Source organism: Hyla sarda, chromosome 8 (genome assembly GCF_029499605.1).
Source record: "Hyla sarda isolate aHylSar1 chromosome 8, aHylSar1.hap1, whole genome shotgun sequence".
Classification (NCBI taxonomy): domain Eukaryota; kingdom Metazoa; phylum Chordata; class Amphibia; order Anura; family Hylidae; genus Hyla; species Hyla sarda.
The window spans coordinates 175895424-175915534 of NC_079196.1; the positions used below are offsets into that span (position 1 = coordinate 175895424).

At 43.9% G+C, this 20111-nt stretch overlaps 1 protein-coding gene across 2 annotated transcripts in view; it reads left to right on the top strand.

Annotated features, from left to right (window-relative positions):
- CCP110 (centriolar coiled-coil protein 110) overlaps positions 1-20111 on the top strand; it is a 96867-nt gene that overhangs the window by 30435 nt on the left and 46321 nt on the right. For both annotated transcript variants that reach the window (XM_056536352.1, XM_056536351.1), the window contains exon 3: positions 13794-13922. In XM_056536352.1, coding sequence (XP_056392327.1) covers positions 13794-13922 — 129 coding nt within the window. The remainder of the gene's footprint in view (positions 1-13793; positions 13923-20111) is intronic.

Below are 20111 nucleotides of genomic sequence, written 5' to 3' on the forward strand. Positions count from 1 at the left end.
TGTATATGGCAGCGCCAGAGATACCTGAATGCTATACCCGAGGTTGAACCCTTAGTGATCAAGACACTTGTCCCCTGTGGATAAGGCTTATGTTTTTAGGGGGTGGAATGCCCTTTTAAGATCATCCAAATAATGATGATTTTAGTGCCTCACTCTGAGCCTCCGGGTCTGTGTTGTATTTGCATCTTTGATTTGCAGACCGCCTGCAGATGAGTACCTGAAATAAGTTATACAGTGACCCCTCAACATACGATGGTAATTCGTTTTCAAATGAACCATCACGTCCCTGGGGTGTCCCTGCCACTCCGGACCGTCACTGCTGCCCTTGTTCGTCGCTCTCCATTGATGTCGTCATGTCGCTATGCATGCCGCTCCTATTGGATGACGGGACGGGGCCCGCGGCGACATGATGACGATAGAGAGAGCGACGGCTATTCACCGGAGCCCGAAGAGGACAGTCCAGAGCGGCGGTGACAGGTGAGTGACGCTCACCGAACCACACAGGGTACATTAAACTGCTATCCGGTGGCAGCTGAAGCAGTCTGCGCTGCCGGATAGCCGTTTATGCGATGGCCCTGACATACAAAAACATTGTATGTTGATGCTGCCTTCAACATGCGATGGCCTCTGAGAGACCATCGTGTCGGGGCCATCGGGGATGTCGGGGCCATCGTAGGTCGGGGGGATCACTGTATAGGTATAATTTGTTCAAACCTTCTTTCTCCCTTTCAGAAGTGGATAGCAGGCAACGGTCTTAAAGTGGTACTTCACTGCTCAGCGTTTGGAATAAACTGTTCCGAACGCTGAAGCAGGCGCTGAGAGCTTGTGACCTCATAGCCCCGCCCCTCATGATGTCACCCCCCCGCTCCCTCAATGAAAGTCTATGGGAGGGGGCATAACGGCTGTCGTGCCCCCTTCCATAGACTTTTTCATTGAGGGGCCGGGGCTATGATGTCACGAGCTGCCGGCTCCAGCGCTCGGAATAGTTTTTTCCAAACGCTGAGCAGCGGAGTACCCCTTTAAGGGTCAAAGCATTGAATAGAAAATAATTTATGTCCATTTTCACTAAATTCAATCAAATCTGCCCACAACCATCTGGTCCGTGGCCAGGATGAACAAATTGAACAAAGAGTTATGTAGTTAGTGCACGTAGAAACTTTTTGGGTTGTTTTCTATTGATGACTGGTCGTTCTTTTTTATGCCACAAAAAAGTAGAATTAGCTACTGAAGAGTCCTAAGAGCCCGATTTCATGGGTCAATGGGCTGTGCTCTTCAACTATCGTGCTTCATTATTTCATTGGCATCACATCCCCTATTACACAGTGATATGTGTGCCTGACTATGATTTCAAGCAGGGCAAACAATCAGCTGATGGACTATCTGCCTATTGCTGCCTTATTACACAAGGTGATCTTGGCCTGTTAAGCCATTAATCGCTCTGTAAAAGGGCCCAAACTGGTTACTAAATAGCAGTATTTTGTTCACCACTGGACTAGGAGCATATGGAGTTGTCAAGACTTCTGCCCTGTATGACTGTTTATGACCGTGACTGTAAGACACATCCTAAACTATTACTTACAAGGCTTTATCCTCTTTCATCCTTTAATTTTGTACCTTTATCTCCAGCCTCTTTCTTATCACCTGGATTTTATCTTTAATCTGCTGTCGCTTTTATGCGGACAAGCTGTCTGCTCTAATTCCTGAAAGGTGAGGACATGCAGATCCCTTCTAAAGAATTCGAATTATGTTTAATAGCTGGTAGCATTCCTCAATAAGATCACACTGTTCTCCTATGAACAGCTTGCATGAAGACAGCATGAAGGGCATTAAAGGAGTAGTAGAGTGAACATTTTCTTCATCCTATTGTTGTGCCTGGGCTGCAAAAAAACAAAACAAACATTGTCACCTTCCTCCGTTCCCCTGTTGCACTGCTATAGCTATTCGGTCCTCTGGTCCAGTCTTCTTCCTTCTACCATGTGCACAGATTGTCACACTGCAGTCAGCGTATCACCAGCTGCAGCAATGTCCCGCCTCAGCCAGTGATAGGCTGAGCGCAGTGTCAAGTAAGGAGCCCGGGCCCCGCCTTCTTCCTGCTGGCCGGGCTCAGTACATGATAGTGCACTCAGCCTATCACAGACCATGGCGGGACATCGCTGCGGCCAACAATACTCTGACTACAGTGTGATGATTTGTGCACACAGAAGAAGGAAGAAGACCAGACCAGAGGACTGAATAGCTATAGCCGCGCAACGGAGGAAGGTGAGTTAATGTTTGTTTTATTACTTTATCAGCAGGGAACTGCAGCACATATTCATTCAAGTCAGTGGGGTCTGCTGCAATTTTTTGTATAGCTGCGAGTGCTGCTTAAGGGTAGGGTCACCGTATTTGCTGCTGCATATTTTGCTACCCATTGACTAAAATGGGTAGGAAAGTACGCAGCTGCAAATATGCATCAAAATACGATGTGTGTGACCCTACCCTAAAAGTAAAGGAGTCGCAGCTCTGAATTGGCAAGGAATTCCCCCATTCAAGGTGGGTGCTCTAGACGTCACTGAAAAAGTGATGGCATATCCTATTAACATACATCACTTCTTAAGATGGGATTACTTCTTAAACCCGATAATGACTATGGATGCTTGTCCATGTGCCGTTAAAGGGGTATGACGCGGGTATGACGCTCCCGACTCGAGCCAGAGTCATACCGGCTGATTCCTGTAGCTGGGGGCCGGTGTTAATAGCCGACAATTGTCGATCGCCACAGCCAGCTATTAACCCTTTAGATCGCCACTGTCAAAGTTGACAGCGGCGTCTAAAGGTGCCTGTATCCCGTCCCTGGTGGTCCAGTGGGGACGTCCACTGCTGAGGTAGCCTGAGGGCTTACTTCTCCTTTCATGCTGGCTCCAGTGCTCAGAATGATGCCTGGCAGGACCAGGCTTTATCAATCAAGTAAAAACACACATTAACCCCTTCCTTATTAAAAGTTGAAATCACCCCCTTTCCCCAAATTCCATATAAAAAATACATAAACATATGTGGTATCGCCACGTGCGTAAATGTCCAAGCTATAAAAATATATCATAAATTAAACCGCACTTTCAATGGAGTATGCGCCAAAAAATTCAAAGTCCAAAATAGTGTATTTTTGGTCACTTTTCATACCATAAAAAAGTAATAAAAAGCTATCAAAAAGTCTGATCAAAACAAAAATGGTACAGATTAAAATGTCAGATCGTGGCACAAAAAATGAGCCCTCAAACCACCCCGTACGCGGAAAAATAAAAGTTATAGGGATCAGAAGATGACAATTTTAAATGTATTAATTTTCGTGCATGTAGTTATGATTTTTTCCAAAAGTACGACAAAATCAAACCTATATATGTAGGGAATCATTTTATTCGTATGGACCTACAGAATAAAGAGAAGGTGTCATTTTTACTGAAAAATGCACTGCGTAGAAACGGAAGCCCCCAAAATTTACAAAATGGTGTTTTTTCTTCAATTTTGTCGCACAATGATTTTTTTTCCGTTTCGCTGTAGATTTTTGGGTAAAATTACTGATGTAATTACAAAGTAGATCTGGTGGCGTAAAAAAATAAGCCCTTATGTGGATTTTTAGGTGCAAAATTGAAAGGGTTATGATCTTTAAAAGGTAAGGAGGAAAAAACGAAAGTATAAAAACAGAAAAACGCTTGGTCCTTAAGGGGTTAAAGATGTTATGCCAAGAGTATAATTTATCTGAATATATAAATCCCAGTAATGCAAGGGCTTTAGCCAGCTACTTGTATCTACCCACTGACAACCCTGACTAGTTGGATGTAAAGATGAATGCTATATGGCATACTCTTACCTGACTGCTCAAAGCTGGAAAAACAGGCTTAGGGTGCATTCACACCACGTTTTTGTACATACAGGTGCCGGATCCGTAGTATACTACGGTTTTAGGTCCGGTCCAAAACCGCATACGGGTCAAAACTGAGCCGACCGCAGTCACTGTTTGACTCCGGTCGGATCATTAAAGTAAATGAAGTCACGGGCTGATCCGGCCGGGGTACGGGAGCGCCCGGTTGGCCCCCCCACCGGATCCGGCACCCGTATGTACGAAACGTGGTGTGAATGCACCCTTACACCTGCAAAATGTTGATTCCCCCCCCCCCCCTAATTTGAACTGGGATTAGAGTCATTGTACGAAAATCTTTGCTGGAATTTGTATAGTAATGTTGATGCATTATATACAGAGATCATGCATTCTTTACAAGTCAAGTTCACAAGCTGTCTGAGCAATTGTTGTGAGAACAATTCTTGCCATAGACTGTATCATTTGTATTGGGCAGGCAAGAAGTGTAGATTTGCATTTGTAAGATAATTTGATAGAAAGACCTGTCATCGCTGAAATATTTGTTGCTGGATCAGTATTTGTTCATCTAGTTAGTTTTCTTAAAATCCCTTATGAAGCACTATCGCAGTACCCGGTGTTGCCCAGTCTTCCTACCTAAACCTTGTTGGAGAGAAAAAGCGACAGTGATGCTCTTGTCCTTATATCTCACCATCATCCTTTGTCCTCCTATGCAGCTTGTAGAGTAAGGTGGGGCTGGGCTATGATGAAATGATTGTGGTTGAAGGAACTTTGATGTGGGTGTATCTGGCAAAAATGGTGAAAAAGGGCTGAAAATGGAAGACTCTCTTGCAAGCTGGGCTGACACACTCAACAGGAGTTGCATAGTAGATCTTGTGGAGTAAGGTACAAAAGTTCCCATAGACTTGCATGGGACTATAGACAAAAACCTTGACCCTCGCAAATGGGGGTCTGTTAGGGTTAAAAGGGTATTCTGGCCTTAGACAACTTATCCCCTATCCAAAGGCCCCCCTGTCCTGTGCCCTTCACATATAATGCCCCCTGTGCTGTGCCCCTCACATATAATGCCTATGGGGGCATTATATATGAGGGGCGCATTATGGGGGCATTATATGTAAGGGGCACAGCACAGGGGGAATTATATGTGTGCCGCACATGACAGGAGCATTATATGTGAGGGGCGCACCACGGGGGGCATTATATGTGTGGGACGCATTATGGGGGCATTATATGTAAGGGGCACAGCACAGGGGGCATTAAATGTGTGGGGCACATGACAGGAGCATTATATGTGAGGGGCACAGCACAGGGGGCATTATATGTGAGGGGCACACCACGGGGGGCATTATATGTGTGGGACGCATGATGGGGGCATTATATATGAGGGGCACTTGATAGGGGCATTATATGTGAGGGGCAAAGAATGGGGGCATTATATGTGAAGGGCACAGCACAGGGGGCATTATATGTGTGGGGCACATGACAGGAGCATTATATGTGAGGGGCACAGCACCGAGGGCATTATTATGTGGGGGGAACAGGACGGGTCATAATTATTATATGTAGGGGCACAAGATGGGGCATTATTACTATATGTGAAGGCACAGTGTTTTGCATTTCAGAAGTATAGTGTATATTATGAGGAATTTCTGGGGTGGTACGTTTTTTTTAGGGGCCACAGTACATTACGGTATTTTGCACAGCAAGTTATATTCAGAGAATGCACTGTGTGGTAGTATTATATTTAGAGGGTGCACTGTGTGGTAGTATTATATTTAGAGGGTGCACTGTGTGGTAGTATTATATTTAGAGGGTGCACTGTGTGGTAGTATTATATTTAGAGGGTGCACTGTGTGGTAGTATTATATTTAGAGGGTGCACTGTGTGGTAGTATTATATTTAGAGGGTGCACTGTGTGGTAGTATTATATTTAGAGGGTGCACTGTGTGGTAGTATTATATTTAGAGGGTGCACTGTGTGGTAGTATTATATTTAGAGGGTGCACTGTGTGGTAGTATTATATTTAGAGGGTGCACTGTGTGGTAGTATTATATTTAGAGGGTGCACTGTGTGGTAGTATTATATTTAGAGGGTGCACTGTGTGGTAGTATTATATTCAGGGGGTAAAACTAAAAACAGTGTACCATCCTATGTATTTTTGGTTTAAAAAAATGTCTCTCAAAATAAATTTCTATCGTGGTTTTGGCGAGATTTGGCTCAGTTGGAAAAAAAAGGTTGCCCACCACTGGGATAGGGGATAAGAGGTCTAAGGCTGGAATACCCCTTTAACTCTGACACAAATTGAGTTTCAGATACATTTTATCCCTTTTCCTTGCTGGGCTGTTCCCACAATCAATATTTGGCATCTCTCCACATGATTGGTAAGAAGTGTCTGATCACTGTTTGTTTAGTTCATCCGGGGGACCCTGTTCTTGTGATCAGTGGGGGCCTTCATCAAAAACTTAAGACAGATGATATGTTTTGATGATAGGAAAACCTCTTTTAGTGTAGGGTCACATGGGAGCGCATCCACAGCTCCGCACCCTACTTTAGGGTGTATTCCTGCCCACCAGATCTGCTGTAGATTTGAAGTTGCGGGTCAGCAGTTGTAATACTTACAGTTGAGGATTTTTCAAGGCAATCACTTTATTGACATGCCAATCAAAATACATAAGAATTGCCCTGTAAAAGCCGCAGTTGCTGATCTGCATCTGTGGATTTTCTAACTTAAAATCCGCAGCAGATCCAGCGTGTGTGAGAATGCGCCCTTAAAGACGTACTCCGATGAAAAAAAGGTTTTAAAATCAACTAGTACCAGAAAATTACACAGATTTGCAAAGAACGTCTGCTTAAAAATATTCAGCCAACTTATCAGACACCTACACCTCCCTGGATGAGTGCAAGCCAGTGACGGACGCTCAGCCAATCACCCGCCACGGTGATGTCCCACAGCAGCTGGTGATTGGCTAAGCAGGCCATCACTTGCACTCATCCAGGGAGGTAGGGGATAACTTTTACTGCACTGGAGTACTCCTGCGTTCCCTATGTAATTATAAGACACTTTGCTATTTACTTGCTGTTAGTTTATGGTTTGATGACAGGTACTCCATTATTTCTTAATTTTACAGTTGTCCATAATTCCAACTGGTTGACAGGATTCTTGGGTTTCTATGTTTCCCCTTGATTTGATTTTAGCCATGTATGGGTGGTAATTTCTCTAGGAAATAAGTACTGGCTGCTTGTATGTAATCTGTCAGTTCTGATATGTCTGAAATTCTGTTCTTTGAATCTGGAAATAGAAGAAACTCTTCTTAGGTTATGTTCATGCAGGGTACATTTTTGCAGAAAGTCCATCGGGAAAGCGCTAATAATGTTAAGGATGCCTTAAAGGGGTACTCCACCCCTAGACATCTTATCCCCTATCCAAAGGATAAGAGGTCTGATTGCGGGGGTCCTGCCGCCGCGGACCCCCACAATATAGCATGGGACACCCACCTGTTTCTGCTCCGGAAGCGCTGGAGGTTCTGGGTCCCGACCACGGGAACGGAAGTTCGTAAAGTCACTACTCTGCCCACGTGTGACATCACGCCCCGCCCCCTCAATGCAAGTCTATGGGAGGGGGCGTGACAGGTGGGTGCCGCATGCTATATCGCGGGGGTCCCCAGCGGCAGAACCCCTACCCTTTGGATAGGGGAGAAGATGTTTAGGGGTAGAGTACCCCTTTAATGTGAGGCCTTAAACTGTGAGTGACTACCGTTGTGCTATTTTGCAGAGTGTCGACACAAGCAAATTTACGCCATACAATGTTGGTATAAATTCCCTTCTCCGCACTGACTCCAGGGAGTTCTGTTATCCTGAAATCACATTAGTTTTTACAATCTGACAAAAAAGGGGAGGTTAAAACATGGTATCAAATCATGGTTTTATATGCGAATTGGCCATTTGAGCATGGCGTAGCATAAGTCACTTATGTTGCAATGTTTCTAGCTTGAGATTTTTTCATCCTTCCACAAAGCCCAATGTTTAGACTTCTTGTATCCATAGTCTCCATCTCAAGGTTCTAGTCTTAATTACGGGCAAAGAGCAGATGAAATGTTTTGAAGTAAGGAAAGCAAAGTTCTCCTGCGATATTTAGCAATGGCATATATAGCATTTAATAAAGGCATATGAGTATAGATATAGCGATCAATATATCAGAATATTATAGACCCAACAATAGGAGCGCTTGGAAATGCACTTTCATAGACGGCACGGCATTCTCGATGCTAGTCAGTTCTTTCTGTGGATCCCAAAAATGGAATTTCAATTGAAGCTATCTGAACGAGGCCTTATTGCCTGATTTACTGCTGGATTGTATTAGGCTGGGTTCACATCACGTTTTTGCGCATACGGCAGGGGGGAGCTGAAACCTCGCATCCTGTATGCCTTTCTATGCGCTCCCGTATGTAATTCATTTCAATGAGCCGACTTGAGTGAAACGTTCGGTCTGTTTGGCTCATTTTTGCGCAGTATGCGCTTTTTCACCGTACCGAAAAACTGTGGTCAACCACGGTTTTAGGTCCGGTTGTAAAGGCGCATACGGCGCAAAAATGAGCCGACCGGACCGAACGTTTCACTCCGGCTGGCTCATTGAAATGAATTGCATATGGGAGCGCGAGGTTTCAGCTCCCCCCTGCCATATGCGCTCCCGTATGGGAGAAAACGTGATGTGAACCCAGCCTTACCTTGTTTCCCTGTAGTGATAGTAAAGGCTGGGGAGGGGTGACCTCCACAGGTCATATAGCTGGCAGCTATGTAAGGTGTATGGCCACAGCATTGTCTTTCCAGTATTTACAGTCAGGTAGTAAAGCCATGTAATTTGGGGATAATCTCACCTGCACACAGGACTATTTACCTTTTAATGTACTATGCAATTATGCAGAATACTCGGGTAGAATGCCCTTTGTTGTAGAGAAGATAAGTGTTGTATTGATTTCCTATAGATTTAGTTTGGCTACAGTATTTTCTTCTTTAATGTTTCTCTTTTTGTTTTTTGTTTTTCTGCATCTTTGAAGTGCCCCTGCCCCAGGTCTGTAAGGTAGGATTATGGGGCACTCCTGCTGGTATAGGTGCTGACCTCCTATGATCAGATTATGAAGGAATCGCTATTTATATCACCATTTATGTCATTCCTTAACAGGTTTACAATGACTGCAAATGAGACTTAAAAGGGAGACTAAATCTTCTATCTAGACCAGTGATTCTCAACTAGTGTGCCTCCAGCTGTTGCAAAACTACAACTCCCAGCTAAATGCTGTCTGGGCATGCTGAGAGTTGTGGTTTTGCAACAGCTGGAGGCTCCCTGTTTAGGAATCACCAGTCTAGTGGCTCTGCAATTCCCCTTTATTGACAAGTAGCCCCCATGATCATTATAGTATCTCCAATACCTCAAGTTCTTAGAACCTTCAGAAATCTTTACATACATATGTGTGACTGATAATTGCGTCTCTTTATATAAGCAGAACTTCTATAAGCTAGGTGCCTTTGATTCATTTAACCCTAATGTGTAGATGGGCAAACGATAATGTCCTAATGTGGGTCATATGACCTATTGGTACAGTGGTCCCTCAAGTTACAATATTAATTGGTTCTGGGATGACCATTGTATGTTGAAACCATTGTATGTTGAGACCATAACTCTATGGAAACCTGGTAATTGGTTCTGAACCCCCCAAAATGTCATCCAAAAAATAGGTAAAAGTGAGGATTAAAGAAAAATAAGTAGATAACTAATACAGATAAAGCAAATCCTTACATATAAAAGTAATAAAGATCTGCTGGGAGCTGTAATCACTGTCTATGTCAGTGTTTCCCAACCAGAGTGCCTCCAGCTGTTGCAAAACTACAACTCCCAGCATGCCCGGACAGCCGTTGGCTGTCCGGGCATGCTGGGAGTTGTAGTTTTGAAACAGCTGGAGGCACCCTGGTTGGGAAACAATGGTTTATGTAGAGGACAGGAGCTTCTTCAGGGTCCTATACAGTGTCCCAAATGGAGCCACCCTTACTTGGTGTCCAAAGGAGCAGCTAACCCCGGCACAGGTAAGGAGTAGTAAAGAACTTGTAGTTCCTCCCTGTACTGTAGGGGGCGCTACCAGACACCAGTCAGTGCATGCACTTCAATAATAGAGGCGATTTACCAGTAAAATGCCCATTCTGATTGGTCAGTTCTTCCAGTTGTGACACGTTTCACAGATCTAGACTGTCTGTTGTATTGTATGTTGAGTCTGGCTTCAAGTTACAATGGTCCAGAAAAAAACATTGTATGTTGAAATGATTGTATGTTGAGGCCATTGTAAGTTGAGGGATCACTGTACATTTGATGGACGGTAGAGATGAGCGAACTTACAGTAAATTCGATTCGTCACGAACTTCTCGGCTCGGCGGTTGCTGACTTTTCTTGCATAAATTAGTTCAGCTTTCCGGTGCTCCAGTGGGCTGGAAAAGGTGCATACAGTCCTAGGAAAGAGTCTCCTAGGACTGTATCCACCTTTTCCAGCCCATGGGAGCACCTGAAAGCTTTACTAATTTATGCAGGAAAAGTCATCAACTGCCGAGCCGAGAAGTTCGTGACGAATCAAATTTACTGTAAGTTCGCTCATCTCTAGTGGACGGCACAAGCTCAGGGGCTGTGCCCGAGTCATCAGCACTTTCTATAATGGTTACTGCCGATCCCAGCAATTTAACTTCTGGGGTTCTATGGTCATTATTCAAATTCTTTCTATCTGCCCAAGATGCAGTTCGGCCACTGCTGCCAGACACCTGGTGTTAACTTGTTTCACGTGATAATCTGGCATATTAAGATCCATCATGCCACGCACGATCCATCATGCCATGTAATACCACACACCACCTGAGGACAAATGTAGTGTGTTTTTTTTTTTTTTTTTTGTTTTGTTTGTTTTTTTTGGAAAGAAATCAGCTGTTTTTCTATTTTTGAATAATCTATTGCCGAATGTCAGTGAATACAGAGAGTATGATCTGCACAGAGCTGCCGACCATGGGGGATATAGCTGATCTGGTTATGTATATGTACAATAACACTGCAGGGCAGCTCTTATGTAATAGTCATGTGAGACTGTCCAGGTGACAGTCAGGAGATGGGATAATGACACCTTTTGGCATTGTGGACATTCGTGTTTTTACTCGCTGTTACCCCTGAGCCGTCCCTGGCAATTGTACACAAACGGTGAAGCGTTGTTGTGTGACGGCTGCTAGTATTACCTTGTCACCACGATCCTCACTCTCACTACTGCAGCTATATACTATGTATATTTTTATTGCTGGGCAATCTACATCTCTCCTGTTTTAATAGAATGCTAAACATACAGAGTTTTCCAAGGGTTTTGGGCTCCATGTGAAAGGTAAGTGATAAAGAAAATGTCTACGATACCTTTGTTATGTCTAGGACAACAATTCGGGTACCTCTACGATATAACACAACCTGTGTATTTCTCAGATTTCAAAAATTTGGCATGGTTGGTTGATTTTATTATTATTTTTTATTTGTGGTCGGTTACATGTACCGTCAGTAGTGTTCCATTTGCATGAATAATTAGGCCTTGGATGTACCTGGCCGGCCATTAAGGGGATACCCTGAGAGTGTAGAAAAAAAGGAAGGGATGGTGGGGACGTCTTGCATGCTGCCGACAGAACCTGTGTGGATCAGGTTGGTATATAAAGACCAGGCTCCTCCCACAAATCAGATTAACTTAATTAAGTTAACCAATACTTATTTATTTATTAACTTTTTTCTTTTTCTTTTTGTAGATCATGTCCTTTTCTGAAGTTGTGTATTAGAAGATGAATTTATTTTCCCTTAAAATTTTATTTTGAACCAACATTATATATTTTCTATCTACATTTATTTTATAAATTTTCTTATTTATCTACACTATGCATCTATCTAAACAGTTAACATGTATCTATGTAGACGATATCTATCTAAAATAAGTGACAGAGGGTTGTACATGGGTGACAGATGGTTGAAGAGTGTACATGGGTGACAAAGGGGTGTACATGGGTAACGGGTGTTGGTGGGGGGGGGGGGGGTAGAGGAGTGTACATGGGTGTAGGGGGTCACAGGGGTGTACACTGGTGACAGGGTAAAAGACGGGTGAACAGGAGTAACAACACCCCTGAGGAAGTCACCATAGAGTGACAATTCACACTAGACAGTTAAGTACGTTTATAAAATGCTTTAGTGAATTATAGGTGTTTTTTCGTACAAAATCGGAGTAAACTCCACTTTTAAATGCATATGATAGACAGTACTTCACCCCAAGTGCTCACTACTGAACATCCGACATCTCCTGATCCAGCTACCGATCAACATGTCCTCTGCCGCTAGACATGTTATCCCCTATCCAGCTGCCCGGCCCCTCCCGGATCTCCGCTGTGGCACCCAAGTCATCCGGTGCACGGGCGAACTCCACTCCGTGCCGGATGACTGGCGATCACAGCCTCCACGCCCCTTCCATTCATGTCTATGGGAGAAGGCATGATGGCTTTGTACTAGCAGTCACCCCCCCTCCGATAGACATGAATAGAGGGGGCGTGGCTTAACATCACGATCACGGAAGCTCCAGGCTTCTCTGACCGTAATGCTGCAGAGCCTGTGCGGAGATCGCAGGGAGTCCCAGCAGCCAGGGCCCCCACAATCAGACCTGATATCCCCTATATTTGCCTTTTTAACCTCCTGAGCGGTAATCCCAAGCGTGACTCGGGGTTAATTTTCCCTGCCAAGATCGGTAACCCCGAGTCACGCTCGGGGTGGAATTGCAGAGTTCCCGGCCGGGCTGCACGATATATCGCAAAAGCAATGCGATATAGCGATGCGGCCCCCCGGAAAAACATGTGATTATCTGCTCTGGTCGGCTCCCGTTGCGGGGGCCGGCCAGAGCAGGTAAAGAAAAATACTAAAAGTCAGTGTTTCCCTACCAGGGGGCCTCCAGCTGTTGCAAAACTACAACTCTCAGCATGCCCGAACAGCCAAAGGCTGTCCGGGCATGCTGGGAGTAGTAGTTTCACAACAGCTGGAGGCCCCCTGAGCTAAGTGTAAAAGGAAGAAGTAGTAAAATAAAAAAAACCTTTTGCTCACCTAGTCCCGGTCCCTGCAGATGCCGTTCCCCTCCGTGCGGTCCGGGGTGTCCTCTCTTCACTATTCATCTTCTAGGACCTTTTACTTTTCAGCCAATCACAGACCACAGTGGTGTAAACCCTGTGATTGGCTGAAGGGGAAAGGACTTGTTCTGCAGCAAATACACTAGGTTTGAAATCTGCCGGCAAACCCAGTGTATTCTGCTGCAGAACAAGGTGACAAGGGGGGGGGGGCGGGGTTAAGAATGTGACAAAGGGGGGGAATGTGACAGGGGGGGAATGGGACAGGGGGGGGGGGGTGACAGGGGGGGAGGGGAATGTAACATGAAGGGGGAGAATGTGACAAGGAGGGGGGAGAATGTGACAAGGAGGGGGGAGAATGGGACGGGGGATGTGACAAGGGAGAGGGGGAATGTGACAAGGTAGGGGGAATGTGACGGGGGAGATGTGAAATGGACGGGGGGAGATATGAAATTCAGTTTAAAAAAATTGTACCGCTTTTGGTACAAATTTCCAGACAGAATCATATCGCCAGGGAGGTTAAAGGGCTATGTTTGTTAAAGATAAACCTAAATGCCAGTGCACTAACCCTGGTCTTATCTGCCAGTGGCGCTAGTGCAGTTTCCATAATGCTATGACCTACCTTATACCACTAGTACACAATAGATTCTGCAGCTCCTCCGAGCTGAGGGCCACATACAGGAGCTCCTGGCTGGGCGATGCTGTGTTATGGTAAAACAGTTGTGAGTTATACTTCATACCTTATCATAATCCCGAATAAATCTGTAAACCATTTACTTTGTAGCTGACAGTGGAGAAAAGGCAAGAAATGCAGCAATATCGACAGAAGGCCATTGAGGTGAATGAGAAGAGACTAAACAACAAGAAGAAATCCTTACTAAATCGAGTGCAAGAGATACTGGATACTGTTCAGGTAACACAGGAGACCTATAGGAAAAAATCCCGTTCTATGTAAGCTACACTATCCCTCTGCTGCACAGTATTATGGGGATATAGCTGCTGTCTGACAAGCATTGCTGCATGGAAGTAACCTGTAAGGACTGTCTTTATTTGATCTACCATCATGATTTAGGTGATCCTGGCTTTATATGGGAACACAGACCTTTCTGCATTTATAACCATGACCTCCTGGTGTGCAACGTCCATAGCTCACATTAAACACTTGTATGTTCCGTCATATGATCATTAGGAAGGAGCTTTATCAAGGGATTTAGAGTGTTTTTTTGCTTACAAAAGTAAGCAACTTATTGTGCGATTTTTGTGGGTAAGCAAAAAATACCAGTCAGCCCTACCTAAGCAATTTTCAGTTTTCACTTTGCAGTGGTCGGGAATTTATCAATTGCAAAAGTTGCACGTGAGCAAAAAAAAGTTGCAAACCCCCTTCAAAAAGTCGCAGGTTAGACTTGGCTTACAAACTTGCTTTTGACAGCATTTTTAAAAAGTCTCTCAAAAAGTCGCAGATGCGACTTTTTGCGCCGCTCAGCTCTCCGGCACCCACTCACATCTACCAACCGTCCGCAAGCTGTTGGGACCACAACTCCCAGCATGTCCTAGCTGTAAGGGCATGCAGGGAGTTGTAGTCCTGCAGTAGCTAGCGGGTGGGTGGTAGATGCGGGCAGGTGGCCGGGAAGCGGAGCTTTACAAAAAGTTGGATGTGCGACTTTTTGTAAAGCTCAGCTCCCCAGTACTGTAATTTCATATTTCCCGGGCAGACCTGTGATTGGTCCAGATCTCTTGTCCTTATTGTAACTGCATGCTGGGAGTAGTAGTCCTGCAGCGCTGGCGGGTGACAAGCTTGTCACCTGCCCGCACATCTCCCGCCTGTCCGAGCTGCACCACTACAACTCCCAGCATGTCCTTACTGTAATGGCATGCTGGCAGTTGTAGTAGTGCGGCGGGTGGACGGAAGGTGTGTAGGCGAATGACAAGCTGGTCACCCGCCATCGCAGCAGGACTCAAACTCCCAGCATGCCCTTACAATAAAGACATGCTTGGAGTTGTAGTGGTGCAGCGCGGGCAGGCGGGAGATATGTGAACGGGTGACAAGCTTCCCTGACTTGATTATCACCCGCCTGCACATCTCCCACCAGCCCGCCGTCGCATGACTAAAACTCCCAGCTTGCCCTTACAGTAAGGACATGCAGTTGTAGTCATGCGGCGCGGGCAGGTGACAATAAATGTACTAACCTATTTTCCGTGGGTTTTTTTCCTTCTTATTTCAGTACCATCTATCCTGTAGACAACTTCAGATTTGGTGGACTACAATGATCAGCTTTTTTATTTATTTTTTTTTTTTTTTTTTTTAGTTTAATGTTAATAAAATGGTTAACCAGGGCTTGTGGGGGAGTGTTTTTTAAAATAAAGTTTTAAACGTGTGTTTTTTGTTTTTTTTTACATTTTTATTTACTTTACAGGCTTAGTAGTGGAGGCGGTCTTGTAGATGGAATCCATCACTAAGACACGGCTTATCGTTGGCCACAAAAACAGCTAGCGCTAACCCCCAATTATAACCCCGATACACACCACCACAGGGGTGCCGAGTAGAGCTGGTACCAAAATGGCACTCCAAGGCTTAGGCGGTAAGAGGCTGGCGTCATTTAGGCTGGGGAGGGCCAATAACAATGATCCTTGCCCACCCTTGTAACATCAGGCTGTTGCCGCTTGGTTGGTATCTGACGAAGAATGAAAATTGGGTGAACCCTATGCTTACATTTTTTTAAAATATTTAATTATTTATGAAAAAAGTGTGGAGTTCCCCTTATTTTTTATTCTCAGCCAAATACCAAACAAGCTGCAACAGCCTGATGTTACCAGGGTGGGCGAAGACCTTTGTTACTGGCCCTCCCCAGCCTAAATAACGCCAGCCTGTTACCGCCTAGGCCCTGGAGTGCCATTTTTGATGCTCTGGGCCTGTTGGTACGGGCACCCCTGTGGTGGTGGTTACCAGGGTAATAATTGGGGGTTAGAACTAGCTGATTTTGGGGCTAACACTAAGCCCCGGCTTAGTAATGGGTTCCGTATATAAGACAGCTTCCACTACTAAACCTGTAAAGTAAATACATTTTTTTTAAAAAGCAACACGTTTATAAAAAAAACAAAAAAAAAAAACCACTCCCCCACAAGCCCTCGGTAACCATGTTATTAATATTAAAAAAAAAAAAAACACGGTCATCGTAGTAGTCCACCAAATCTGAAGTAGTCCACAGGATACATGGATCTGAAATGATAAGGAAAAATCTCACTTTTTATTTTTATTTTTATTTTTTTTTTTATTCACAGCTGCGACTTGAGGTCCCCCACCTCAAGTCGCAGCTGTGAAAAAAAACAAAAACAAATTGGTGTTCTGAAGTCATTTTATTATTTTTTGCCTGTGTGCTAAAAAAAAAAAAAAAAAAATGGTATTCAAAAGTGATTTGTTTTTTGCTTATGTGAGCAAAATGTATCAACCCCCTGTGATAGTATAATAAATAAGTTACGCATAAGCAAAACCAAAAGCAAGAAAAAAATTACTACAGAATTCGCTTACCAAAGCAACAATTATAAATGTCCTTCTATGAGATCACTCTTCAGACCTGCAGAATCGGAAGGCCAGCCTACAGCTGCCCATACATTGTCAGTGAATCCTGCTGATATAGATATCATGTATTATCTAATTATATATGGGGCCTTCTGATAGCAGATGTGGGGCATATGAGGATTTTGTTTCTCTCTTTTCCCCTAAATGAAATGTATACAAAATCATGCACATGGCTCTGCTTTTAGGTCTAGGGCGGAGACTGTCCTATTCTTATCAAAGATTATAAAAACATAGCTATTGTGGTGGTGTGTGTGCTATTTTTAGAAGGAAGCAGCCATGTTTGTCTATCCTTTAAGATGGTTGGGGTTTCCAGCTACAGTGCTTACAAATAAATGTAAAGGTTATATCTTTTTTTTTTTTTTTTTTTTTTTTTTTTTAAGCCCCTTTCTTTAGTTTTCTGTCCATGTATAAGCCCCTCTTTTCACATTAATTTGGCCAGGGGACCAGCTCTGTCTATGGCATGTTAATCCACACTATAGGGGACCCCCAGTCCATCAGAGAGTGCAAACTGCACCACATATCTGCACTTGTTAGGCTATGTTTATACGGCAGAATGTCTGTACGGAGTTCCGCTAGAACATTCCACAGACATTCTACTGCTGCAGAGTGCCATTGAGTTCAATGAGCTTCTGCTTCATTTTTCACATGGTGGCATTTCCGCGGCAATGTTTCTGCTGCGAAAATCCTGGTCCAGTTGTCTGCAGAAAGTATAAACCTGTATATTCTTTTTGCGAGTTTTGCTCTGAAATGCATTGCCGTTTATGAGACGGCGCATTTCCGAGTGGTCCTAGCATCTGCTGGATTATTCAAATGTGCGGAATGTCTGCCCGTGTTTTCCAGACTGACACCCCAAACATTTAATGCAATGTGAACATGGTCTTAGAGCATCCAACAGCTACTATAGCAAGGAAAACTCTAACAAGTGCCCTATAAGGACAGTCAGATCACAGAAGTTTTCGTGTTTTGCTGTTATTTTTATTTTTTTTAAAGATATCAGTTGCATCATCGACATAAAAGAATTTTGAGCAGGTCATTTTCTTTCTTTACATTGATGTTTCCCAACCTAATGTTGTGGTTTTGTGTATTTTGACGTCCCTAATTGTTGAGTCAACTGTAGGGATCTGTAAATTCCCAGTATGACTTATAAGCGGTGCACATCTCCTGAGGTAGACATGTCTCTTAAGATATCGGCTGCACTCAAGTGAGCTTTCAGAGAAGGATTCAAAATAAAACAATGAGCGCAGAATTAATCGATTAGTATTGTAGATTAGCGAAAGGTACCCTAGTTTTCCTGTTTTTAAAATATTTTGTGAGGCGTTGAATCACATAATGGGGGATAGTTTACTATTACTGGTTTACTGTTAGTTGCTTTACTTCTGACAAACTGGTGGATTTTTAAACCCCCCCCCCCAATAATATTGAGTAGATGTAGACTTTGGATGAGGGGCACCTGAAATGTGTATGTTGGTTAGCACAGTATTATAGTTACTAGTATAGTATAGTATTTGTGTGTTTTAAAATTATGGTATTTGTTGCCGCTTTCTGGTCTTATTTGTCCTAAATTTCTGGGTTGGGTAAAATATATATATATTATATAATTTTTATTTTATTGCATCATGCTTTAGTTTGTTTTTACAGTATACTGTTTACTGTCTTGTATATATAACTATGCCTCAGTAACCTGACAGTCCCTTGGGGAATCCATGTTGTTGTTTGCATAAACCATAGCACAACTACCCCTATATGGTTTATAAATGATAATAATGACTTTATTTTATCCATCAATGGAAAGCACACCAACTGTGTGGGGACAGTAAAGGGAGTTATTAATTTGTACAGAAGGTTCAATATAAATATGTTGTTTTATGTGTAATTCTGTGCACCACCCAAAAAACATTTATGCATTTGTTCCTTAATTGTAGGCTTAGGATCTCCACACCCATTGACAGCCTCACAACTAGTGCCCACATGACCAGTTCCCTGACAGCCTTGTCTAAATGACCCCATAAACATAGAGAAAATCCTGCCCTACACGCTGATTTCAGTGGGGCCAGATAACAATCTTTCTCACCCAGCATATATGATGCATATTGAATTTCTTTTCTTTTTTTTTTTATGTAATATTTATTGGGTTTTTCATAGAAACAAAGAACACAGGAGACCCAAACATGGCAAATAAAACATCAAAGTCAGCAAGCACATAATGGCCATTATGGGGAAAAAAGCCAGAATAGGCAAAAACATAAGATAGGTTTACAAATCCCCATCTGGCAAAAACAGTGTAGCTAGAGCTATAAATCCAAGCGTACATCGGGGGAAGCATCATCATAAGACAGTAGGCAATGAGAAACTTTTAAGTACAGGGGGGATCCCACAGATCCCATATGGACAGAAACAATGGAACAGTGTTATTCAAGGAGACAGCGAGAGATTCGAGGAAGCGGATCTCACGAATGCGTGCAATAAGATCGTCTTCCGGAGGCAAGGTCTGTTTCCAATGTTTCTGTTTCCAATGAGGGTCTTGGCCACAAGAACTTCTTGCAGGAAGAGCTTGAACGGCTTTTTTGATAGAACCATGGTAGACAAGTGTAGAAGGAAAACCATGGGGTCCAGTGGGACCAAAACACCTAAGACTGAGTGAACCAGAAAATGTGGGACACAGTACCCAGACCCACTCCACAACGCCAGCATTATGGAGGGATGTCGGGGTTCAATTTATTCAAAAGTACCGGGGTATGGTACCATACATATCAAGGCCCGTTCCCAGATTATACGCCTTTGTGGAATCGAGATAGTTGTATTAAGTGCCTCTTGCCAACTACTCTTATAGCGGTGGGAGGGAGGGGTGCCATCTGGTGGGGAGAGCAAGAAAAAATAAATGCTAGAGAGGAGTCCCATCCCCTGAGGACCACCCCTACACGTCCGTTCAAAGCCCGTGGTTAAGGATAAAGTCAGCGAGCCTTGTCTAGAGGACATGTAATGGCGAAGCTGAACATAGTGGGCTTCCTCAGTAGAAGGGAGGTTCCAACAAGTTAGCTAACTGCTCAAAAGAAAGGCGAGAACGTGTGAGGGGATTAACTACATCAGCCAAGCAAAACAGACCCCTGGAGCCCCATTCCCTAACCACACCAGCGGTGAGCCCCGGAGAAAAGTCAGGGTGATTAAAGAAAGGATTGAAGAGGAGAAAAAGAGGGAGAGACAAAATCCTTTGGAAAAGTAGCTCCAGACATAACAGGAGAACTACATAGGATCCAAGAGAGAACATGCAGGAGTGGGGGAGGGGAGAGCCCACAGAAAAGAGTTAGGATGGACTGGAGCAAGCCACAATTTCTCCACTTCTATCCATTTATTGTAGGCGTGGTAAGTAGACCATGCGGCCAGGTGGCGTAAGTGGCCCAATAATATTTAGCCCAATAATATTTAGTGACATCGAGTACACCCCAATCCCCCCATAGATCTACTGGTCATCAAGACCGACATAGGGAGACGTTGTCGCTTGTCGTCCCAAATAAACTGAAAAATAGC